The sequence below is a fragment of the Polypterus senegalus genome, chromosome 17, assembly GCF_016835505.1.
Source record: "Polypterus senegalus isolate Bchr_013 chromosome 17, ASM1683550v1, whole genome shotgun sequence".
Classification (NCBI taxonomy): Eukaryota; Metazoa; Chordata; class Cladistia; order Polypteriformes; family Polypteridae; genus Polypterus; species Polypterus senegalus.
In genome coordinates, this window is record NC_053170.1 from 97,468,947 (window position 1) to 97,495,321 (window position 26,375).

At 40.4% G+C, this 26,375-nt stretch overlaps 1 protein-coding gene across 1 annotated transcript in view; it reads left to right on the forward strand.

Annotated features, from left to right (window-relative positions):
• The window catches only part of LOC120517632 (UDP-GlcNAc:betaGal beta-1,3-N-acetylglucosaminyltransferase-like protein 1), a 152,421-nt gene extending 131,906 nt beyond the window's left edge, over positions 1–20,515 (forward strand). Inside the window, exons 7-8 of the mRNA XM_039740053.1 lie at positions 15,286–15,381; positions 18,757–20,515. Of these exons, the coding sequence (XP_039595987.1) occupies positions 15,286–15,381; positions 18,757–18,885 (225 nt within the window). The 3' untranslated portion in view covers positions 18,886–20,515. The remainder of the gene's footprint in view (positions 1–15,285; positions 15,382–18,756) is intronic.
• Positions 20,516–26,375: the final 5,860 nt, after the last annotated feature.

Genomic DNA, 26,375 nt, shown 5'->3' on the forward strand with positions numbered 1-26,375 from the left:
CATCACACCCCCTTTTTTAAATACTTCTTGCTGGTTCAGTCCCCACTCTCACATGGAATGTAGCTGTTGGTCCAACTTAATATAAAAGCTATTTGGCAAATAAAAAGTTATCAGGGTTATAGAATTGTCTTTGCAGAATTGTCTCTAAAACATTCCTGTCTTGTCTTTGCTCTGTGATCCTTCAGCCCAGTCTGAGGCCCAGAGTGATCTAAGAAGGTTTTCTTTAAAGATATCTCTGAGCTTTGCTCTGTTCAGCTCTCCCTCAACCCTGTCTAGTCTCCCAGTCTCTGATGTTGCCACCTCTATGCATCAACACTTGACTGGCATTGCACAGGTGGTGAACGATGTCTGGATTGTTCCAGACATGACGCTAATCTTGGTTTCATCAGGCCAGAGACTGTTGTTGTTTCTCACTGTCTAAGAGTCCCGTTTTCAATTTGTCATTCTGATGTATTGAGTGTTGCTTGATGTGAGAAACATATAAATGATTTTAACTCAAAGGTACAACTTAACAAAATGTGAAAAAGTGTTGGTGTCTGCATTCGCTTTATGTCTACTTTCACAAAATTTGGTGTTTCCATTAATTGTTCATGCAATTTAAATTAATAGTTTCATTGTTTCATGAATTGCATTAGGTGGTTGTAATGGGAGGTCAACACCACAAACCCATGCAATACTCCAAAACAACTAAGTGGATGTTCATGAAATGTTGCATGCATATTACAGTTAGGCCCACAGAACACAGAGAAAGTGGAAGGTTTGAAAAGTTTCATCATAAATATGGGTTCAAGAGAACAACACAGAAAAGTGCAGTTTTTGTCCGGCTAAAATGCCATATCAATGATTCATTTAATCAACAAGCCACCTAGTTTATTAATTTGTGATTAAACATTTGTTCATTAAACTCCACTAACCCAGTAAGTATAAACACCATTCATGGTTACAACCTCACGAGGGCTTACTTCAGTTATGGAATCCAGTCAGGCACTAAAAGAACTGAAGAGAGTAGAGAAGTGGATAGAAAGATACTGGAGATGACTATTGATGGGACAGCAATGAATGACAAAAGTGTCAATATTTTATTAAACATAAATATTTGCTGTCTTACCTTAAGCTAGTATACAAATACTAGATGTGTTACCCGTCTAAGACTGCTTGAAATCTAAGTAATTAATGTAGATCTGGGCGTTCGTATTTAAAGTGCACTATTTTAATGTTTTTTAAATGCATGTAGTAGTTAAATGCTTCACATTTTTCATTCAACAAATGGCATGTCACAAACAAATGCATTGTATTTTTCTATCCAAAAGATGGTGCATCACAAAACATTTAGCACTGCTTTTACAAATTCCATAGTACACAGCATATAACGGAGAAGTGTCAACCGTATGGACACACAAATACACAGACATACACACAGGCACTTGTCCTTTTGTTAAAGTGGATACCCAGACAACATTAGGTACTTAATAATACCTCCTTACACGTATATAGTGCTTATCTCACTACTCAAAGCTCTTTACATAGAGAGTGGGGACTCACTTCAACTTCCAGCAAAGTGCAGCATCCACTGCCTTTTGAAGATCTGTAAAGATCTATATAGCCTGCTGTGGCAGTGAAGCTCTTTGGGATGGTGTTCTCTCGTCACTCCACAGTGTGCATTTGTGATTTCTAAACGTCCCTTAATATAGACACGGCTACATTAATCAATGTAAATCTGGTTTGTAAACCTGACAAGCATTTGCTGTTTTCATGTCATTTGCCTGCAAGGATTTAACTGATGTTTTCTTCCAAGGAGTGATACTGCCCTTTTTTATTTTGTAATAATATGAAATGTTCACCTGCAATTTATTGCTGTGGGCAAAACTGTGGCTTTTCTTTAATTGCTCTTCTATCAACTGGAGGTGATGATTACATCATTTCTACTTTTGTGCACCATTTACAACTTCTTCCCTTGAAGTGATCTTGCCTTCAAGCGGCTTGTAGTTGCTCCCGCCCCCATATCAAGATCAGAGAACATTAATTTTAAGAGAATGCCAAAGGAGTGCTTTATAAGCAGTAATGCTTTTTTTCCGGTTTTATGCCTGAGTGTGAGTTTACTGTGCTCAGAGAACACAGATGGCTAACACATGATTGAAAAGGAGAAGAAACTGAGTTGGCAATTTAAGCAGGCGGCATGGTCGGACTTTCCCTTTTCATAATAATAGTCAAGCTGTCATGGTGGCATCTCCTTGTTTAATTTTAACTTAATGCAGCTATCAAGTGAACTAAATACAGTGTCAAATATTTGACTGTCCTCCTGACCATAAGAATTGCATTCCTGCCACGGTCTGTCGTTTCCGCCTTCATGAATGACTGGTAGAGACTAGCAAATATGAGGTTGAGTTTTTGGAAAAGCTTATTTCTACTAACAACCTGTCATTTTATATTTAGGATTTAACATTGGTCCTAATAGTTACAGATGTTTGCTATTGTTCCTGACTGGCCGCAATTAAACTGACAGAAAACAGTTGACAGGCCAAGAAAACAATTGTTAATTGGAACCAATCGGCCTTGTCTTGAGTAGATGTCAAGGTCAGGTTTGGTCAGAGAGACCTTTTTGTACAACTGCTCAGCCTGTGGTCATTCAGGGTGTGTAGGCTGTTTTCTTTCTGGAGCCAGTGTGATCTCATGTCTTTCAGGGCCTCTCTGGATGTCTTTGAATCACTGGGCTTGACAGGTTATCTGCCTTCCGCCCATCTTTATTGAGGCCTGCACTCCATTAGCAGTAATTTGCAGAAGAGGCCTGCAAAGCCAAGGAATTTATTTTAGCAGGACACTAGGGTGGCTTCCTTGGAGGAGACCTAATGTATTTTGATCAGCAGCAGTACCTTCAGTCTGTGTACATTTTTAGGCTCGTATTCATCTTTTCATCTAGAATACACACCTATATATTAGTAAGATTTTAGACAAATAACCCATGTTAACTCATTGTCCCAGTTTTTTTGTTTCTTGCTGCTAAGTTCTTTTGTAAATTTTTCCAAAAATCTCATGTCTTCATAAGCAATTAAAGCATAAATGACAGTGACCTACTGAGTATCGAGTACATTTGCTGTCTCACTTTGACAGTAGTTACACAAGAGCGTTTGTACTCGGAGTGAACGCTTAGTTCAACTCCTGGCCCAGTAGGATGCATTTTACAAACCAATGTCCTTCCTCCATTGTGTATTTACTAAAGGCCAAGAATGTCAGAGCCATGGTGGCCAGTTTTTCTGTTTTGTTGTGTTGAGAGTCCTCCAATGGAAAAATGAGTTTAACCAATTTACTTTAGATTTCTAATTACTATAATTATCTCAGTAGGAAAACTATGCACATCCATTATAATGCTACTTTGGAGCTATTCAATTAGAAGGAAATGAGCAGTTTGAAATTTTATTTATTTAATTTTTTTGCATACTATGAAAAAGACGTTGCTTTGACCAGCCTTTTTTGTCTTGGCTTGAAGCGGACTTCTACCACCCTGTAATTTGCAGGGGTTCACTTGATGGGGAGGTCAGATCATTGCCTGGCTGTTGGCCACATTGCTTCTTTTTAGAAGCAAACTTGGCAGGTAAATAAGAAGTTGGAGTGGCACATACTGACAGTTTAACACTTTCAGTGCTACATGCGCTTATACTATAATGCCTCTAAAGTGACTCTCTACCTTGTTGTGTGGTTCCTTATAGAACAGTTGCTTGACAAAGTCCCGTTTCATTCTTAGTTGGGTTGCTTGCATATGAAGTTAGCTTCACCAGGGTTAATCCCAGCTCTTCGTATTAAAGGCCATTAAAAATACCAAACACAAAGTGAGAACACCTACACTTAGTGGAGCACAGAAATAGCAGTTCATAGATGAAGTCAGGGATTGGCTTGTAATCCAATATGTGAAATCACATTGAGAGGAGAAGCCTTTCTAGATTTAAAATCCTGAAACAGTAACGAGAGAATGAACGGGTAATATAGTCATATCACATACAAACATTTTGTTACAGCCAGGGTGTACTTTCCATTTTTATTGTTGTTTTTGCTATTTTTGAAGGGTTGTCTCTCATGTTTTATGTGCTGTCTTTTACTATTGTTATGGGTCTATGCCAGGGGTCCTCAGTCACGGTCCTGGAGAGCCGCAGTGGCTCAGGTTTTTGCTCCAACCCAGTTGCTTAATAAAAAGCACTTATTGCTAAAGTGACACGTCTGCTTCACTTTAGTGATTTTGAGCCCTTATTGCTTAATTTTGTCTTAAACAGCTATTTTAATTGCTCCTTCTTATCAATAACATGCAAATGACAAGAGAGAGCAGCATTTCTCCATTTAGCTTCTTTACATTTACACCTGTGTGTATTTATCTGCACTATTGGTTTTAATTAAATACTTGGAAGAAAAATGAAGAGAAAAAAGTGAAGGACTGAGAATTACTCGTCCATTTTAGCCTTCAAATCATTTGCATGACAGAAAGGGAAAGAAAATCTAGGATATGAGAATGAGCTGACATAGCAGAGTTAATTTAATTTCATAGCTTGTTAGTGCTTTATTGGCAAGAATTGCTTTCTAATTAAGCAACCAGGTCAGAACAAAAACCTGCAGCCACTGCGGCTCTCCAGGACTGGGACTGAGGACCCCTGGTCTATGCTAATTGTGTTTTGTGGGGGGCACCCCAAGAGGCGGGGCCACCGTGACATCACTGCTGAAGGACTGCCCTTAGCCTTTATATGTGAGGTCCTGCACTGGTTTATTGACATTTGGAAAGTGTATTCATAGTGAGTACAGATATTTTGTTTTCTAAATATATTTAGCTTTTTTAAGCAAACCCTTTTCCCATTTTTTGTTTAGTTTTGTTTCATTTCTTTACACTTGACAAAAATGCATCTTATATTTTACAATTATAATGATGTGCTCCCATGCAGCAGAACAGCAGATAAATACAAGTCACAAAAAACAGTAAATCCAACAAAAATAGCAATACTTGCAAATACTCAAACGCATACTTAAAAGGAGAATATAAACATGTGAACATAACCAAGGACACCTAAAAATATGAAAAATAATAATTCAAAAATGACGATCAAATATAAAATACACATGAATATAGACCCTTGTATTTCAATGATGTAGTGCTTACATGTTCAGGGCCTTTTAAGGTGCGTGTGACATGACATTTAAGTAAACTTCAAGAAATTGCACAAGTAAATAAAAGTAAAACAACATTTCTATCTATAGCACTTTTTTATGTAAAGAATGTAGCTCAAAGAGCTTTATAAGATGCCAAAGAGAAAGTTACAAGGGAAAAAAACAAACTATAAGATTAGGTAAGAATAATAACAAGTAACATAGCAAACATAAGTAAATAATAAATTTTAAAAATCCATATCAGCTTTTAAAACATACATAGATAACTAATTAGTAGAAAAGTAGCATTCTTATATACAATATGATATTGTACGTCTGTAGAAATGAGTACAATGATAAGTTCAGATGGCATGGACAGAAAAGAAAAGAACTTCAGTTAACTGGAGGGAAAAAAATCTGCAGGGGTCCACTGCCAAAAGAACGCCCAGCCCCCACTGTGCACTCTATGTATCATCATCTTCTTCTTCTTCTTTCGGCTGCCCCCATTAGGTGTTGCCACAGTGGATCATCTTCTTCCATATCTTTCTGTCCTCTACATCCTGTTCTGTTACCCCCATCATCACCTGCATGTCCTCTCTCACCACATCCATAAAACTTCTCTTAGGCCTTCCTCCTCTCCTCTTCCCTGGCAGCTCTATCCTTAGTACCCTTCTCTCATTATACCCAGCATCTCTCCTCTGCACATGTCCAAACCAACGTAATCTCGCCTCTCTGACTTTGTCTCCCAACTGTCCAACCTGAGCTGACCCTCTAATGTCCTCATTTCTAATCCTGTCCATCCTCGTCACACCCAATGCAAATCTTAGCATCTTTAACTCTGCCACCTCCAGCTCTGTCTCCTGTGCCACCATCTCCAACCCATATAACACAGCTGGTATCACTACCGTCCTGTAGACCTTCCCTTTCACGCTTGCTGATACCCGTCTGTCACAAATCACTCCTGACACTCTTCTCCACCCACTCCACCCTGCCTGCACTCTCCTCTTCACCTCTCTTCCACAATCCCCATTACTCTGTACTGTTGATCCCAAGTATTTAAACTCATCCACCTTCGCCAACTCCACTACCTCCATCCTCACCATTCCACTGACCTCCCTCTCCTTTACGCACATGTATTCTGTCTTGTTCCTACTGACCTTCTTTCCTCTCCTCTCTAGAGTATATCTCCACCTCTCCAGGGTCTCCTCAACCTGCTCCCTACTATTGCTACAGATCACAGTGTCGTCAGCAGTCATCACAGTCCATGGGGACTCCTGTCTAATCTTGTCTGTCAACCTGTCCATCGCCGTGGCAAATAAGAAAGGGCTTAGAGACGATCCCTGATGTAATCCCACCTTCACGTTGAATGCATCCATCACTTATACCGCAGACCTCACCACTGTCACACTTCCCTCGTACATATCCTGTACAACTGTTACTTACTTCTCTGCCACTCCCGACTTCCTCATACAATACCACAGCTCCTCTCAAGGCACCCTGTCATTTGCTTTCTCCAGGTCCACAAAGACGCAATGCAACTCCTTCTGGCCTTCTCTAAACTTCTCCATCAACATCCTCAGAGGAAACATCACAGCTGTGGTGCTCTTTCTTGGCATGAAACCACCCTGCTGCTCACTAATCATCACCTCACTTAACCGAGCTTCTACTCTATGTATCGTAAAGGTACTTAAATCATCCCTCGTTGTTTCCTCTGAGAGTGTTCAGTGCAGTCTGTCTTGCGGGCTGCTTTGTACCCTCCTTCATTCCAGCATTACCAGTGGCTGCACAGTGCCTCGGTCAGGTGGTGGCAGCGTTTTAAGAATTGGAAAAGAAAGCAGAGAAAAGTAGACAAAGTACAGTAAAACATCAATTGATTAACCACTTGATTAACCATCAGTCTCAGTCAACCGTCGGAGCCACTACTCCTGCTGTGTGGTACGCAGCGATCTCTGCATATTGGAACAACTGCCCCTTCTGCTAGCGAGTAGCATTCTTCCCCAGCACCCCGTGTCAGGCCACATTTTGAAATCACAGTGTCAGTTACGTACCTTCAGTTTTTAATCGCATATCATACCTTTTCTCTTTTATTACAATTAATATACTATACATTGTTATGGCTGATAAAGGTAAGCTTGTGGTGTTGGAATTGTCACAAAACACTGAAATTATTAGACATTTACAAAACGGCAAAAGTGCTTTAAGCATTGCTTCAGTTTACGGAGTAGGAAGAACAACAGTGAACGATATAAAACGTGATGCCGACACAATTGAGAAATGTATTGAAAATGGAAACCACTGACAGTAAGGTTCATGAATTAATAGTAATGTTCTGTATTGTCATTTTCTTTTGAAATTCTTTGTTAATATATTGTGACATGCAGGCAGCTTGTGATGCACTGTGTGTGAGCAGAAAGTGTGTAATGAATGCTGTAAGTAATGGGAGAGGGTGAAGGGCTTTCTGTTCTGTAAGAAGTGGACACGTCTGTTAGGAGATGAGTGACGGGGGAAGTTAGGAGAAAGAGGAAGGTGTGGCGGAAGGAAGTCTTGAGTGGAGAGTCGGGAGACAATAAGCAGGAGTGTTTGAGGTATAAAAGGATTAAGGAACGTGAGTGGCAGGAGATAAACTGATTGGCAGGGAAAGCTTTTTTATTGTTTTGGAGGTGTGCTCCGTAAACCCTGATAATGGAGTACAAGACCGGGCACCATTTGTTAAGGAACAAAGTAAAATGTGGATAACTCCAGTACCTCCTGAGTTGTTTCCTTATTATGCTGGTTGTTACAATGTTATATGAGTTAATTACTTTTGCTAATATTATATTTTGTTTTGGAAATAAATGACAATTCGCTTATCTACAGTATATCACTTTTAAAGTAGCTTTTCGGTTATCCGTCTTTTCTCTTATCCGTCACGGCCTTGGTCCTGACCCCTCATGGATTATTGAGGTTTTACTGTACTAGAAAATGTAGCAGTTTAACGCATGCAATGCAAAGGACTCCTGTGACTGTCCAAGTATCCGAAAAAAATGGCCATGGTGTAGTGAAATGGCTTTACCAAAATGATCAAAATTAAGAAAAACAAATTAGAAATCAAAAGTTTGGGTCAGGCTACCTGGGGCCGACTAGTGAAAGTCCTGATCTGCTTTGTGGGTCTTTTTGCTGTGTTTGTATTGTAAAGGAATCATGACAGACTCATAACAGGAAAGCAAATCTGAACGTGCCTCTTTCCACATTGCTCTCTGATGAATGTTGAGGATTTGTAGAACCCAACATGGACACCTTTTTGAATACCATTACACAAGTGGAAAATTTCATATTAGCCACAGAATCGCTTGCCAGCATTTACTGTTAATTTTGACTGAAGTATCGATAGTGTTGCACAATTTTGTGAGCAGCTCTCCTATAACTTAATTAGGGCATGCTTAACCTGTTTGCCCTTTTGAGCAGAGTTGTTAAATTGCAAGCCAGCAGGACTATGCATGAGTTTGCTTTATTATTCGTATTATTTTAATCTTCTTTAAATAAGGCCAGTTCAGTTTTATTAAGCTAAGCTGTAAACAATAGCCAAAAAATGCAGAACATTTCATTCCTAACCTCCGGCTAAAGTCACTCTTTTCAGAAGTAGATGTTTGAAATTCATAAAATTTTGGGCAGCGTCAAAGAATTTACCTGAAGTGCAACATGTATTGTCCGTTGTTTCTATAACTTGACTGAATGAGGAAAACAGAAATATCAACACTTGACAGGATCAGGAAACGAGACTCACTAGCTTCTGTAGCGCCCTGCTTGCTAATTTATTCTTTGTATTTTTATTATATATTTGATTTATTTCATGCCACTGTTAAACTTTTTACATTTGTTTTTTTCCTTTTTCATTTAGAGCACAGGAAGGCTATGTGACTTGCCTTGGGTCACACAGTGAAACACCAGTGACACTGCGGCTTAACCACTACACCACAGTACCCACATTTAGTATCAGAACATACAATGAGGGGCGGCACAGTGGCGTAGTGGTTTGCACTGCTGCATCCTGGTTTGAATCCCACGCCTGGTCATTGTCAGTGTGAAGCTGGCACATTCTTCCCAGTGTGTCTGCGTGGGTTTCCTCTGGGTACTCTGATTTTCTTCCCACAACCCCAAAGACGTACAGGTTTGGTTAAATGACAAGTCTAAATTGTCTCAAGTGTGAATGGCACCTTGCCAGGGATCTTCTGGGATTGTCTCTTCAACCCACAATGGCTCAGAAATAGTTTAACCAGGCTTTTAAATAGGATGTTTTTACCATAGGTATCTGTAATATAATCCGTGATCCCGAAATATGTGTATTCATGAAAAGCATCAGATCAACTTGAACAGAGCGGAGGACTCAGTAAAGAAAAAGAAGTCAAGGAGATTGCGCAAACTGAGTTTCAAGGATCTGACGGTGGATCCTGACTGTAGCAATGGCCAGTTTATAGAGCATTAAGTTAAAACGCACCCTATTCAGCAACCCTGTTCAGCACTTCGTAACATTTATGAAACCGAGATAAGCCTTGTTCCAAACATAACACCTAACACTCTTTCCATAGTTTAATAAAAGTAGGAAAAGCTTCCTGTAATTTTTTTCATTCAGTATTATACAACAATCAGAGTGGCCAGGTTTGTAACATAAGTAACTTGAAAAAGTCCGAGCTGAGCCTCAGAGTCGGCAATTTCAGAAAGTTTTTGTCAATCATTTAACATTCAGGAGCTCATTGCCTCATTCACTTGGAAATGTTTTAATGGAATGCACATGTACTGGTGTGAAGCGAGTCGAATGGATGAAGAAGCCCAAGAACTGCTGGAGGGCTCGGTGCCTTTTCATGGGTGATTGATTGGCCTCGCCAGAATAAACAGGCTCTTGAGCTGTAGAGAGGCTTGGCAGAATGGGCTCTGGTCACAATTAACACCTCGCAGTTAGATCAGCATTTAGCACCACTGCCTTTAATACTGGAGGGGATCCTGCAGACAGATGGACTTTCTCAGTAGTGCACAGCTGCTGCCCCTCAACTAGAAAAGCCACCTTGGCATTTTATGATACAATCTTACCTGCAAAAATGAGTGTATCAGCATGTGTGTAACACACTCCGAATATACAAAAACCATGAGGCTACCCAGTCTGGTCAAGGGGTGGCTTCACTAATAACTTCTTATGTTAGCCCCCCTCTGTTATTCACAGAAAACATAAATGAATAAAAAACATATTTCATTTCTCCAATTTTTACACTATTACTTGCTCTAGAGAGCAGCCTTAACAGCAAAAGGTAAAATAAAAGCTCTTGATACAGAAAAGCACGGCTCTGCGTGACCCAAAATCAAACAGCACAGTCGTGACCAGTAGCTTAAGAACCTATGCAATAAGGAGTTAAGTAAGCATACAAGTTAACATGTTCTGAACAAATCTGAGAAAGGGTTGGTGATCCAGTGGATACCCATGTAATGTTCGGGGGGAAAAAAGTCTCGTCATTGAAGGGTTTTAGTAGAGCTCCTCAAGCTGATGAATAGCTTCTTGGTGGAGTCAGTCTGTCTTCTCCAGAGGGTTCGTCCTAAATGAGCAGGGACCTGCTGTGATTATTTTGGTTTTATAAGAAAGGGGCATTCTCCTCTGTCCTAGAGAAAATGCACACCAAGTTAATGGAAGTGTCCCGTTCAGTTCCACTCCTGTATTCCTTCACAACCATCACCCATGAGACACTCCTGACGCTTGTCTATGTGAACATGCATGCATAGAAGCATGTAAGCATACAACCTGTTTATCCATTTTCTTGCCCTTCTTATATGCTTACAGTCGTATCACAGTTTTCTTTCCACAGGCAGCAGGAAGTGCACTTACAGCTAGTATTAGAAGATGTGACAAGATAAAAATAGAAACTGAGAACATTGAAGAGAGAGAGAGAAAGACGAAGAGAATAAAGATTAGAAAGCTACAACAAAAGCTATACATGTTCATGGGGTAAACAAAAGTGACAGAGGATCTGGGCAGAGGACCATCCAATATAACGGACAGGTGGGGTTTCTTGATGAATATTTAATATTTTTCAGTGTTGTCTTAGTGTGAGGTCCCAAGACTTTTAAAAGATGAGGAGAGTTGGTGTTCACAAGGAGGTTTCACATAACAAGTGACAAACTGATGCAGGCTTCTGACAGAGCAGAAGGAGCTAGCAAGAGAGAGAAAGGTGGGTTGTTAGGTAAAGGATATGTAAACATGACAGTGTAGGCCAAAGCAAAACTGAATATTTTGAAATGGATTGGGACGTTAAAAGGTTGGGGTCTTCTCTGAGCACCCTGTTTAATAGCACTGATGTTAATAAATGTTGAAAGCAAAAAGAGGCTTGAATAATGGTTCAGTGCTTTGGCTTCTAATAAAAGCTTTGGTGGGCTAATGTGTCTGTGACAGATGCAGGTTCTATAATGAATGCAGACTTCTGGCCTGTTCTGTTCTTCTATACGTTCAAGACTACAAGAGCCAGGATTTCTGGGGCATGCTGGGAGTGAGGTCAGATGTGTCCTGTGGGTTCATTTTCTGCTCTGGGATGACCGAAGGTAGAGAGGTTAGTGACTACGTCTCACCTCGTTGTACCATCTTTGCAGAGACCACAACTCATTCCTGTAATGCACGTGTTTGACAATATACTTATTTATGCATACATTTTACTGTTAACATTTGCTTACATCAAAGACTTAATTTGAAGACTGGCTCGAGTTTTACACTGGGTGGTTTATTTTTAAATGCTGTTAAGTTGGCATGTCTTGTACCATCCAAATGAAATGAGTTCCAGACACCGTTCTGTGTACATGGTTTCTAACAGTGTGAGGTGAAGCTGTCTGTCATGACCTCCACATCTCAGATAAGATACATTTTGATTTCTGTCATCAATAACACCCTCATAAGTATGCTTTTAACAGATCATTGAAGTATAATGTACATCAGATGTTGGGGGTTACTTGACATTCAGTGAGGCTGGCCTCCTGTTTCCTTTCATCCTCTTGTCTTGTAAATGAAAGGGAGTAGTCGTTTATTTATTGATTCATTCCTGTAGTGCATTCCGTATCAAGCACCATCAGATGGCAAAAAAAAATGAATATCTTGGATTCAGAAATACTGCTGTCTGTCTTTAGGCTTCTGTAAAAAGCACTCAAAGTTATTTCTCCTCCTGTATTCTGCCCGAAATCCTACTTGCTCATATTTCAAAAATCTGTCCAGATCTGAGGCTGTCTGCTGATGGAGTTCACACTTCAGCTCTGGAGGTAATCAATAAAAAGAAAGCTCTTTTAGGTTATTCTGTAAACACTATTTACATTAGGAGATATTATGAACCGAATCTTGGAAGTGCCACTGAGACTAGATCAGGAACACTGCAAATCCAGTGACCACGTCACAAAAAAGACTGAGTCACCAGCTTCCTGAGACTAAGGGCCATGCCTGAAGGTGACATGAATTAAACTTCTAAGAATTCTGAGGGTGTGGATTCAAAGCAACATACACTGCAAAGGCAGGGAAAATATTTATCCAGCTGAATTCTATCAATAAATTGTCAATTACTTTGCTCAAGACCGTTGGTAGCATTGAACGGGAAGTGGATTTAACATGGAAGACAGGAAGCACTTGACGCAGAGTCTCATGGGAGTCTGGAATAAAGTACTGTGTCGTGAAGTTACATTCACATTGTGTACGAAAATCTCTCCATCCACACTTAAAACAACCAGAAACACTTATGAGGTAGCTCATTTGCCGGCACTGGGCAGAGGAAGTGTCCACCTTGAAGAGAGAGGTATACTGCCAGCCAGGGGATTTTTCACTAAACTGTAGCAACTGGTTTATGATTTGTATGCAGCATTCAAACTGTACAAAATAAAATTTAGATGCATGCAGATAAGTAACACAACAAATGCCATGAAAAGTAACTCCTCCATGTCCACCATTCTGGAATATGGTTTTAATCCGTAAAGGGTGTCCAATCATAGTATAAGATGAAGTAATGAGCAGGATGCAATCAGCGAGGGTCCACATAATAAGCATGAACAAATCAGCACTATTAGTCTGCGTTTTCAAATTCTACATGTTCAACTGTACACACTTCAATGCCGAGTTCGCGTTTTCAGAAATATGTGGCTCTGGAGAGCATTTTCAAAAGTCTCAGTTTTTGGGGGTTAAAAACACTGGGGTAGTTTGGAGGAAAGTTGAAAATGATGAGTAATGTCTGCATTTTTAAGTAAAAATGTAATAGTGTGGGTGTAACGTAAAACCATATCATCTTTTAAACAGTATCTGGTTGAGATATGGGCTAACTTGGCTGTTAGCTTACAGAGCAAAGGACTGAATGGCCTGCTGTGATTTATGAAACCTGCAAAGTTCTTCTGTGATGACCACTGTGTTGCTTTAGAATTGAGAGTATGCAAACAAGAAAAATAATGCTGACTTCATTCAGAGCACATTTTCAATGCCTTTCCGTGTTAAAGCACACAGAGTACCAGGAGTTAGAGGACACAGGGAGCGAGAGATGCGAAGAGGGTGAGAGACGACAGATGGAAAGTCAAAACTGGGAGATCAGTAGAGCTGGAAACAAAGAGCAGAAGGAGAAGAAAAGAAGCAAAGGTCGAAACCAAACCTGGCACTGGTGTACACTAAAGATTTTTGAGGAGATTTTGTCCCCAGTTAACGCATACTGAAGCCACTACCCTATGTATACCGTCACGTCCACGGTGTTAGTAATGCAACGTCCATGATCGTGTGACACATCCAAAGAGTATTACGTAGAAAATGAGAAAGAAGAAGGGATAAAATAAAAACTTTCTAAAAATCAAATCAGAGCTCCATTTACATTTCAGGTATGTAATCTTAATAAAAAATACATATATAAAAACGCATTCTGTCCCTGAAATGCATTGCAGTGTTTTAGCAGGGCTACTTCACTGTAGCAGTTGTGCCTTGTTGTTTGGTGAAGCAAGGAATCTTCCTTTTTAGTCATTCTGATGTGCGTTCGGACCATATTGTGTATTTATATAACGATGTTTCTATTTAATTCACTTAAATAGTGTATTTAAAAAGCCAAATTCCCCCTGGGGACCAATAAAGTTCTTTCTGAAACATCACACAGTACTCCAGATGAGGCCTCACCAGTGCGTTTTAAAGTTTGAGCATAACCTCCATGGACCTGTAAATGAATCTTTAGTGCTACTGTTGAGACTTGCAGCAGCCTGATTGTGTTTCAGGTTGTGCCCTACAGGGCAGGTTGTAAAGGGCCTTGTCAGGTAGTTTTCTCCTTTTCAGGTGCTGCTTGTAGTTTTACTGTACTTTTCAATCTGCCGCGCTTTGTCTTTATTTCCCCTGTTTGAAATGCCTGCTATTACCTTAAAGTTACTAAGCCATTAGCTGAGGCTTGACTGTGGCAGGTTTGCTTTAATATTCAGATGGAGTCTCTGCATTTAGTCAATATTCTATAAGTGACTCCGTCTCAAGTCCTTGTCCTTAAGGGCTTGTTTTGCTGGTTTGACCTTTGCTTTTATTTTCTTGACTTTGTTTTCTTGGAATTTAGCCCAGCCAGTGTTTTGAATTCTTGCCTCCTGTAAGGCTACATCTGAGTTTGGTACATTATTTTGACCTTTGTTTTCCCCGACGTGTTTTCATTTCCTTCACTTTGTGCCTTTAAGCAACAGCACTTTTGACCACCGTCTTTGTTGTCATTTATCACCCCAGGCCCACACAGGCAAGGACGGGAAGGGAACATGTGGGTACACAGGGACATGACATCACCATGGACTGTAATTGCACCTTTTAACTGATCTGTAGTCGTCTGTCAGCAAGTCTCTGTAGTGACTGAACTAGACAAATGAAATAGTTTTTACTACCTGGATTACTAACTTTAAAGCAAGTGCTTTATTTACATACATTGATTCTTCTTTTTCTTGATCTCTGATAAAAGTTGCAAATCATTAGTGCCCAGAACAGTTATTCTCATATTTTCACAGTGTGAATACTGGGGAAGTAAGTGACAGTAATACACTAGCGAGTATTGAACTGGCATTTTTAAAGAATACAGCCCAGTGCCTTAACCTCTAGTGGGCCCCACTGCCTGCAGCATAGATCAATGTGTAAGACTAAGTGACTTTTTAAATATATTATTTAATGTTCTTTCTCTTTCCCTCCAGATTTATACATCCCATGGACCAACAGTTATCATGCCAACTTGGTTCTGTGCAAGAAGCTGGTTTGACTTTATTGGCAACTTCAATGAAGGTGGTAAGGTAAGCATCTCTCCCTAAAGGCCCATTTATACATGCTGAGTCCACATCACCAGGAGGGTCCCCTAGAGTGCATGTGATGTAAAGTTCATCAGTGGTCATGGCATGCAGTTACATGCCTTCAGAATTCTGGGACTGCACTTTCGTGTGCACAGCTGCGCATGTTGACTGAGCAAAGTTTGTGCAGGCAGAAATGGAAATATCTGCCAGTTTGATATGCAAAGGCAAAGTAAAAACTTCAGGGGACGAGCCGTGGGACTCTGCAATCACGTAGTGCCCCACACTGAGCACTTGTACTGCGTCTTCCGCATTCTGCACCCAAGTATAAACAGGTTTTTTCATACTGGCCTTTGCCGTCACCAATACGTTTAAGTGCAACTTCAAAACAGACAACTCTCTACAGAAATTCTCAGATGACTTCTCCATTGCTGCAGCATCAGCAGTGGATGTGAAGAGGAGTATGGAAAAACTGTGGAGAACTACAGTATGGCATGTGGTGCCCGGGATAAATCAGTTTGAGGTGGACATTTTCAAGACAGAAAAGAGTTTGGGCTCAGTCCCCATAATGGAGGTAGAGGTGGAGTTTATGTGGACTTGCTTGGTGGATACTTGAGGGTCCATCTAAACAGTAGATTAGATTGGATGGGTAACACAGACCTGCCTAAAGCAAGCAGGAATCAAGAAAGTGCTATCTTCATGTCAGAATTATTACTAAGGTTGTCATCAACTAAAAACCCAAGCAAGGACATTCTAGTGAGATAGAAAGCCAGCAGACTTACTGGGGCTTCATCACATTTATCAGAATATAAACGTAAGCAAAGAAGATGTGGAGGTCCATGTGCTGGGTTGCTGAGTTGAAGTAATTAAACAAGAATGAGGATGTCACTGTTCAGCCTGAGATAACACAGTACATATATGTATGCTGCACAAATGAATATAAGTACTTCCTAACTCAATTTGTTATCTTCTTCTTCCTTTTCATCCTTTGCCATTTAACATTATACAAAGCTATTGTCTGTCTGTTATACCTGCATTGTTAGCACTCTTTAATATTGTTCTTTATCAGTATGCTGCTGCTGGAGTATGTGGATTTCCCCTTGGGATTAATAAAGTATCTATCTCTCGTTCTATCTCTCATTCTATCTTTGTCTATCTATCTATCTGTCTAGTCTATTTCAATGTGGAGCCGATGTGCCCGATCAAACCTTTTCCTTTAAGTCATGTTTTACTTTATCCATTCACGTTTGCCTCCCTTGCTTTCTCGTCCATTCTCCTTTTGCCCACATATTCGTTATGTCTGCTCATCACATGTTCACACCACTTCAATCTGCTTTCCTGCATCTCCCATTTTTGTTATGCCTCTAATCCTAATTCTGTCCTTTTTTGTAACTCTACACATCCATTTTCACATTCTCGTTTCTGCCAACTCCAGCTTCTTCTCTTACTGTGCTCCTTTTTACTGCCCATGTCCCAGCGCTGTACTTCATTGCTGCTCTTACCACTGTCATAAAAAACCTTACCTTTGGCTTTCACCTTAATTCTTTGATCACACAATTCTCCTGATGCATTCTTCCAATTGTTCCATCCATGCTGGACTCGGAGCTATCTCTGCATCTAATTCACCATCTTTGGCTATAACTAATTGTAGATATTTAAGTTTATCCACTGTTTTCAATGTCCTTGACCTGGGGTCTTGTCTGTTACCCCAACACTGCTTCTAGCCTGAGGCCTCACTCCATCATACAAATCCTGGACTATCCTCACATTCTTCTGTAGTGTTTCCTTCTCTCTCAGTCACCTTCAGATTTCTTGAAATGGCACTCTAGTCACATGAATTAAAATAGACCGGAAACTACTAGAGTTTTATCTTTTCTCTCTGCCCAGAAACATAGTTTACTTTGTTATGGTCTCACTAGTAGCAAAGGACACTTGATTGATTGTCTTAGTATCTCAATCTCTGGTTTCACCACAAACTGCTGAGCGTAACCCATTGCAGAAATGATTGCATTGTGAGCTGGTCAGTCAGCCGTCAAATCGGGTGGAGATTCCTGTTCAGTGATGGTGGGTGGATTATACACAGTACAGTAATTTTATAAGCAGCTGTCATGTCCCCGGTGCTGACTAGTCTGTGGCTGTAGTGCCCATTGCTGTCCCTTAGATCAAAAATGGTAGTTTACAGATTAAATATAGATGCGTGCTTAACTAAGTGTTGGACATTTCGATTATTCAGGGCTTTATTATAGCAAATTATGATGTATTATATACATTTTTTTTTTTTCCCGGTGCAAGATGACTTTGTGAATTGAACGACCCAGCAGCCCTCAGCAGCTTTTTGCTTTTTTTTTTCATATCTCATTTACTGAGACTATTCTTTTCAGGAAAATGTCGGCTTTTGATACATTTTGCTAGCCCTAGGGAATGTTTTCACAAATTTGTGGACACTGCAGCTTGGGAATTGCTAGAATTTGTTACAGAATTTCTGGACAATTTGCATTCATTCGTCTTAAGAGCTGATTAGATTTTGGGTGAATTTCAGCTCTGCTGTGAGGTTTTTAAAGTTCCAGGTTTTTAAGGTCTAGCCCAACAACGGCCTTGCCACTGCTCTGAAGTTAATAAGCTTTTAGCGGTTTGAAAGAAAAACGTCTGTGAATTTTGAGTTTCATCCAAAGCTTAAGTTATGAGCTTTTATAATTCAAAATTTTTTAATGCAGCAGTAAGTGCAGCTAAATAAGCTCTAATTGCGGAGAAACACTGATTTGATTTTATACCTTTTATTGCTCTCTCAACTGTCCAATCTGAATGACAGAGTGCCTAGACGGCCAGCCTGTTCTCTTGGAGTGCTGTGTGTGTGTGTTTGGCTCATTCTTTCTGAATACTCTGGAATCTGATGGGCATTTGTGTACCATTACAGTGCACTTATTGGGATAATTGGGTGGCTGGTACACCACACCAGCAAGTTGAAGGATCATGCGTTAAAACACAGAGAGATTCTTCCAGGTGATGAAGCTGAACTGCAGAGATAAGAAATGCCAAAGTACACTTAGCACTTTGGGTAATTCTGACGCTGCATTCTGGGTGACTGGCCTTGGGAGGAGGCAGTTTGCCTAAAACAATAAGATCGAAACATCAAAAGTAAGATTTTTGCTACAGCACTAGAGTGACTTTTTGATGTTATTCAGGGGGAATATTTTCACTGTTGTTCATCCTTATGTGAAACATTTTTTTTTCACTAACCATGTAGCTATAGGATGCCCCATTTACTGTACTTTTCTGACTGACCGATTTTCTGAATGCACCAGACATTTCCAGCAGATGGCCACTTTCCCCAGGACAGCGAGCAACATGCTGCCTCACTCCTGTTTCGTTTTCTTTCTTCAGGGCATTCCAGAAGACCTCCTGTTTTTCTATGAAAACATTCGCAAAGGAGGTGGAGTACACCGAGTGGATGAATGTTTACTGATGTACCGCTATCACCAGCAGGCTGCCACACATGCAGTCCATGAGTAAGAAACTTGAGGGCTGGGGTTTCTGGGAGAATGGGGGAACAAGTATTAAATATTGATATGCCACCCATTTGTAACACCTGGCACGGTGGAAAAACATAGTTGGGGGTGTGCGCCAAAGGACATTTGTGCTTGTATCTTGTTATTTGGCACAAGGATTTAGGAAGTTTGGGGGAGGTGGGAGTCTAAATGTGTATGAAGTCTTCAAAAGATTTGATTTTTCATAAAGCTTTTTAAAGTGCTATCTCCTAAACTGTGGGGTATGGTACGGTGGTATTGTTGCTGGGGTTCATGTAATCGAGTCCTCCCTGCATGGAGTTTGCATGTGTCCTCCTGGGTTCCTCTGGGTGCTCCAAAGTCATGTAAGTAGGTGTATCGCTGATGCTAAATTGGCCTTAGTGCACACGTCTGTGTGTTCACCCTGCAATGAGCTGTGGCGCCTCGTCCAGGAATTGCTCCTGCCTTGCCATCCTTTGCTTGCTGGCATTGGCTCCAGTTTCCCCACGACCCTGCTCAGGGTAAGCGGTTTAGAACGATGGATAGATGGTTATCTTTAGAAAGCTGATACGCTTTTAGTCACTGTTCAAACACGTCTTTCTCATTGTGATAAATCTGTATAAAATCAGAGTTTCTGCTCTGGCACTAGAAGTAATTGGTGTTTAATATTTGATTTCCTGAAGGTAAAAAATAAGCTGGAGTGGATTTGCATATTATTTGAATTTGAGCAAGTTATCAGAGGTTACACACTCCGGCACTTGCCTAAATGCCAGAGGGCACTCCTTTGATTCAGATTTTGTTTTATGGTAAAAAAAAAAAAAAAAAGTTTTTATTACAATCACAAAATTATAAATCTAAATAGATCTACATGTGCTTCCTCCGTCTGCATTTTTCTTGATTTGATTTTTAGTCATTTATACTGAGCAGCGTCCCCAAGAGACTGTCACTCAAGATAAGGATGAGACAGTTTTGAAACGTAACAGCATTGTCACACCCAGACGTTACAGTTAAGTGACGGTGCCTTCCTACGAGATTATACAACTGTTGAGCCCTACTATAAAGAGAGATGGAGAAGCTTTTAAGTAGGTTTGTAAATGATGTGTTCATTTATTGTCAGTTATGAGTTGCTGTATGAATAGCATAACTAAAAATTGTTAAAAATAGCCAAAGCTACTAACTCTGTCTGGTCATGTCTGCCTTTTTTATCTCTGTCATTGAGTTTGGTTTTCTTTTCAGCATTTGAATTAAATTGTAGACTTCTGTTTTTATCTTCTCTGTTGCACCTTATGGTTTTACATGTGCATTATGTGTGCTTTTATGCTTTTACATGTATACAAATGGGTTCACCCCTTGGCAGTTTTCACATATTTTTATATACCATTCATTCACAGTGGATTTAATGTGGCTTTACTGACGCTGATCAACAGAAAGACTCACTAATGTCAAAGTGGAAACAGGTCTCGGCAAAAGGGGTGTAAATTAATTACAAACATATAACACTCAATCATTGATCACATACATATTCACCCCTTCAAGCCATTGTTTAGTAGATGACAGCCTTGATTCTCAGTGTGCTCAGGTTTCTCTCTATCAGTTCTATCCACTTCTTTGCTCAGTCAGGTATTCCTGTGTAGCTTTGGCTTTATGTTACATGTCTTAAACAACTATTATCATACACTGATAAGTTATATTATCTATATCTATTATTTATTTATTATATTACATACTTATTGACTATATTTATGTATCTAGATTACATAATACCATACATTGCATCAATGTTCATATTGCTTACTACACATCAATATTGCTGCTACTTCTTTGTCTTGTCTTTGTCTTGCTTTGTTTGTGTTTTAATTTTAAATCTTAATTTTAAATTTATTTTTAATTCTAATTGTAATTTAATTTTAATTTTTTATTTGCACTTCATGTTGTTACACTGTGGACCCTGAGCTTCGCAATTGCGTCTGTCTGTATACTTGTATATGGTTGAGATGACAATAAAGTTCGCTTTGACTTTTGACTTTGATCCTTGGGCTGGTCATCTTCTCCCAAGATGCAGGTTTCTGACAGACTCCATCAGGTTTTCCTCCTTGATTTCCCTGTATTTTGCTGCCTTCATCATCCCTGTGTGTTTCTGATAAAGTGTATGTGTGTGCAGTTGTAACATGGCATTTAGCCTGATGGGCAGAAAGCTCATTGTTGGTCTCATCAGACTACAAATCCTTGTTCCACGTGTCTTCAGAGTCACCCATATTCCTTCTGCCACAATGTCCTCTGTTTTTTGTTTGTTGTTTTCCTTTGCCACTTTCCCAAAAGCTGAGACTGGACACACTTGTCGTCTTCACAGTTTCTCCAGTCTGAGCCACTGTAGCTTGCCACTCCTTCAGAGTTCTCAGGGGTTATCTTGATGCTTTCCGTCACTCGCCATCTCCTGGCAGAACAAACTGCTCTAGGAAGATTTACAGCACTGCCATACTCTTTCTATTTCTTCATGATTTTGGTAGTCAGTCACTTGGACATTGGTTTTGTCTCCATCCCCTTGCTTTTCGTGGAGTTTTTGTTGTGTTCTTTTGCCTTCATTGTGTTGGCCAGGCCACCGTACTGAATCACCACAAATTGGACCTTCCAGATACAATCAATCAAAACCCCAGTCAGGTGACCTCATTTGGACTAATGATGGGTCTTCTAAAGCGAGTGGGCTGATTTAAGGGTGTCGTATTGATAAGAGTGAATACAGGGTCGTCTTAATGCATGGGCACACTGGGCAGTTGACTGTGGCCCCTTGCTTATCTATGTATGTTGTGACTTGCTGTCATTTAAATAAATATAATACTATACTAAATTATAATTGTGTTACAAGTGGACATTGGCATTCGCCTCTGATTTAGTATCACGGTCACCTCTGCAACCTCACTTGCATGTACGTGTATGGATCTCACACACTACATAACGTAAAAGTGTACATGTTAACGTCACTTCAACTCAATTCTCTGCAAAGAAAGTTAGCAAATGTTTGTGTTGAACACTTGATTAATAATCAATAATCATTTCATACTGTGCCGTCTCCGTCTGTATGATTAACCAGTTGAGTATCATTTAGATGTTGAAATGTTTGTGTTTTTCAAGGCTCATGTTAAAAAACATGCTGTACAGCAAATATTAATGTTTAAAACACTGATTTTGTTGGAAGTACCAATACAATAAATACATGTTTCATTTTATCGACCATTATTTAATTTTTTTTTCCTGTGAGTGGTTGTGTAGTTAGGGGCCCCAGTGCCCTGCTTTGCCTGGGAGGCTATAATGCTGTTAAGATGGCCCTGGGTGAATACGTGTGCAGTCAGTTATACTGTGTGTGTTTATATTTGTGCTTACTTTGGACCACTTTGCAGAGATCTGTCCTCACTTTGAGATTAAAGAGTTTTTTTCTGCTTATCAATGCCGTAAAAGCCAAAAATTCACCCTTCTGTGGGTCAATGAGGTATAACAATAAAATGTGGACTTCAAAAAGTGAAGATGCTCTTCATTGGCGCTGCATCTTGACTGTTGCTTTGGCCGATATTGAGATACTGTGGTTGGTGGTCTACTTGTATAGAAGTGTACCCAAAGGTAACTTGAAAATGTCTGTGCCAATGGAGGGCAGTACTTAGCCACATTTACATTAAGCATAAGCATGTGTGTATGGCAGCACGGTGACGCAGTGGTAGCGCTGCTGCCTCGCAGTTAGGAGATCCGGGTTCGCTTCAGGTCTGCATGTTCTACCTGCATCTGCGTGGGTTTCCTCCGGGCGCTCTGGTTTCCTCCCACAGTCCAAGACATTTAGGTTAGGTGGATTGGCGATTCAATATTGGCCCTAGTGTGTGCTGGGTGTGTGTATGTGTGTGCCCTGTGGTGGGTTGGCACCCTGTCCGGGATTGGTTCCTGTCTTGTGCCCTGTGTTGGCTCCAGCAGACCCCCGTGACCCTGTGTTCGGATTCAGCGGGTTGGAAAATGGATGGATGGATAAGCATGTGTGTGTCTGGTCCGATTGTGAAGACCTGCCTTGTTCTTTTCCTGCCACTAGTGACATGTTTAGCCAGTTTAAACACGTTAGTTGGTGGGAGCTCCCTGCAGCAGACCTCAGCCAGTGTTCAGCAGCACTTCTACTGTCATAATTTCCAAATAAACACGGTTCCGCTTATAACAGGAACAACAAACACCGTCATCAGATAAGCAACATTTCCTGCCTGTTATCACACCTTGCAAGTCCCTCTTTACTCATCTTGGTGTATTTTTATTACTGCATTTGAATTTGCAGTTCCAGTTAAGCAATAGGCTTGCTTTCATATTGTGCATTTTTACTCTGTTTTCACCATTTTCTCTTTTCTTAGTTCTCCTTTTTCATTCAAGTACTGAGCTTGTCCATTGGTACTTTTCTTAGTGAGCTGGAGATATTGGACCTGCTGTGCATTGAACAGCGTGAGTGCCTTCTGATTCATTTGTGTGTGCACTTGTTGCAGCTTACTTTATAATTAGTTTCTTTATGCAAGTTTAGAAGAGTCATGAATGGTTAGAATAGAATTGATAAATGATAAATATGAGGACTTTGCATATCGTATTCTTTTTTTTATTACTAGTAATTTACTATACAGTCACTTACACATTCTCATCACATCACCAGCCTATTTACTACACTGAGTGTTTATCCCCCATAAACTCGTTTAATGTTCAGCCAGCGAGTAAGAACAGCAGAGTGCATCTCCTACTTGTACCAGTCTAAATCCTGCGCTCACGTCCAGTTCTCCAGTATCCTCTTCTTCAGCCCCCAACCTCTTCCCATGGATGACATCCTTGAGGGCTCCAAAGAGGTGGAGGCCTGAGGGAGCTTGACCTGGGGCTGTAGGATGAATGGAGAAGAGCAGTCCATCCAAGCTTCGAATTCACATTTAGTGTTTTCAGGCCTGGGTGTGTGGTTATCGTAATGGAGAATTTCTGGAACATTCTTGGGAGGCTGCAGTCTCCTCAAGCCCATCTGCAGCTTTTGAATGTCCATATCCCAAATCCAATCAAATTTATTAGGCACACACATATTGTACTCATGGTATAATCTGCAGTGAAATGCTTGGTTGCTCAACTCTGCTGACTGTACCTTGAGATGAATGTAAAGGGTTAGTAACAATACATAACTTTATAAATTCAAAAATCTTTAGTAGAATTATAAATTTGTAATAAATAATAACTAATATTAATGAATAATACTATTAACTAAATAGAGAGAGAGAGAGAGAGTGAATATTGAGGGCATCTTGAACTTCTAGACACTTTCTTCATTCAACATGCAGGTGGACTGTGGACAGAAGCCCCTCCTCAGTCTCTCTGAACTGGACTTTAGGCAGCCATAGCATTTCATCTGACCACAGCACAGAAAGAAGAACTGGTGTTGAGATGGCTGGGGTGACAGATGATTTAAGGCTCTAGATGTCGCAAATGGTGGCAGGGGTGAGATGGACTTGTGGCAGTGAGGAATGAAGATGAACAGACAGTAACAGAAAGAGATAACGTAATGACAAACCAGTGGCCCGTCTTGTCTTTAACAGGGTACAGTTCCTATGAAAGGTCACTTCCTTTTAAAGTTTCCACGATGCCCTCCTCAGAGGAGTGAGCGTCTGCCACGGTGACTGACAAACCTCTTTTTTTGAAACTGATCAATAAGAAAAGTGTCTTTAATCTTACAAGTAAAACAAGATCTCTGAAAAGTGGTCTGAAACAATTAGAAATGTAAAACACAAAAGAATTGATCTCATAAGTATTCACCCCTTTTAATGTGACACCTCTAAATCCTCAACTGCTGTATCCCATTGTTTTTAGAAGTCCCATCATTAGTTCAATGGAGGTCAACCTGCCTGAGGTTTCATTTGACTGAATCTGGAGGTCTAACTTTTACTGAGTCACTGTGGTGGCATATGAAGGCAAAAGAACGCAACAAGCAACTTGGTGAAATGCACAAGTCAGTGGATGAAGGCAAGAACATCTTCAAGTCCTTGAATATGCCATGTTACACTACACATTATCAGAAGTAATCCTTTTTCACTGTGACACATTTAGTGGCAGTGTTAGGCTCTGGGGATGCTTCTCTGCAGCAGGCCCTGAACGACTTATGACCCTAAAATGAAGACTAAAATAAAGCAAAATTCTGGAGAACAACCTGAAAGTCTGCAAGAAACCTGTGTCTTGGGAGAAGACAACCAGCCTAAGCATAAAACCGAAGTAGGGATGGTTTCAAAACAACAATGTGAATGGCCTGGAGTGGCTGAGTCAAAGTCCAGATCTCGGTTTAATTTGTGGCCAGACTTACAAAAAGCTGTTCACTCAGGATCACCATGACACCTGACAGAACAAAGAAGGGGCAATAATGAAAAAGACTTGAGCTCACAAACTCTGGGCTCTGATGGCTGCCATCTACTAAACACTGTCTTGATGGGGAGGTCAATACTTATGTGATCAGTTACTGCATTTAGTTTTGTATTTGTAGTTACTTTTGATCCGTTTGCAGAGATCTGTTTTTACTTTGACATTAAAGGGTTTTTTTCTGTCAAAAAAGCCAAACTAAATCCCCCATTGTTTCAATGTTGTATACCAAGAAAATGTGGAAGCCTCCAAGTGGTGAAGACTTTACAGGTATTGTGTCATTAAACACCTTGACTGGAGAGACATTGTTTTAGTTTGCCTCTCCTTAAATGACTGAAACAACCTGAAAGTGCCGCCATGCACACAATTGGGTATGAAAATGTAATTTAAATCTGAGTAACTTGCATTATAAATGAGACTAAAATGAAAACAAACTGAAAAATGAATTGCATTGCAGACCTGGCAGGGAGTGACCCTTGGTGCAGTTCCATCCTTTTGAGAGTTTACTCTTGCTGCCAGACATGTGGCTTCAATGATAAAGCCGAGCAACACTGAGCTACTTGGCTGTACGTCAGCAAACCACTGCTTGCATAATCTAGTGATTCACCATTACACCCCCTCAGTCCCCCTAAGGGACACCACTGCCCACCTCACTTTTCCCAAGAACCGTCCATGTGCAGAGCAGTGCGCAACACCAGCTGAGTGGAGAGTTACGACATTCACACCCAGCAATCCCCTGCATGCCCTTCGTACTGACCGCCTCCATGGTAAAGCCGTTTTTTCAGGAGACTAAGAGCACAAAGTTTGTGGCCGCAATCATTCTTGAGCAGAGCTCACAAATGTCTCGGCATCAAATAGGAATAAAAACAACTCAAAGAAATGGAAGAGAGCATCACAGTAGGCTACTTAACATGTGGGAATAAACCTAAAGAAAGGGGTTCAGTACAGCAGGCATTGTGGTAGCTGGTGGGTATTGGTGAGAATACTACAAGTGATGGAGCCACAGGATACCTCTAGGGCTAAGGTCACATGACCGCTCTTCAACAAACCAGAAGATCAAATAAAGAATAACTTCTCTATCTATATAGTGCGTTTCACATTATCTCG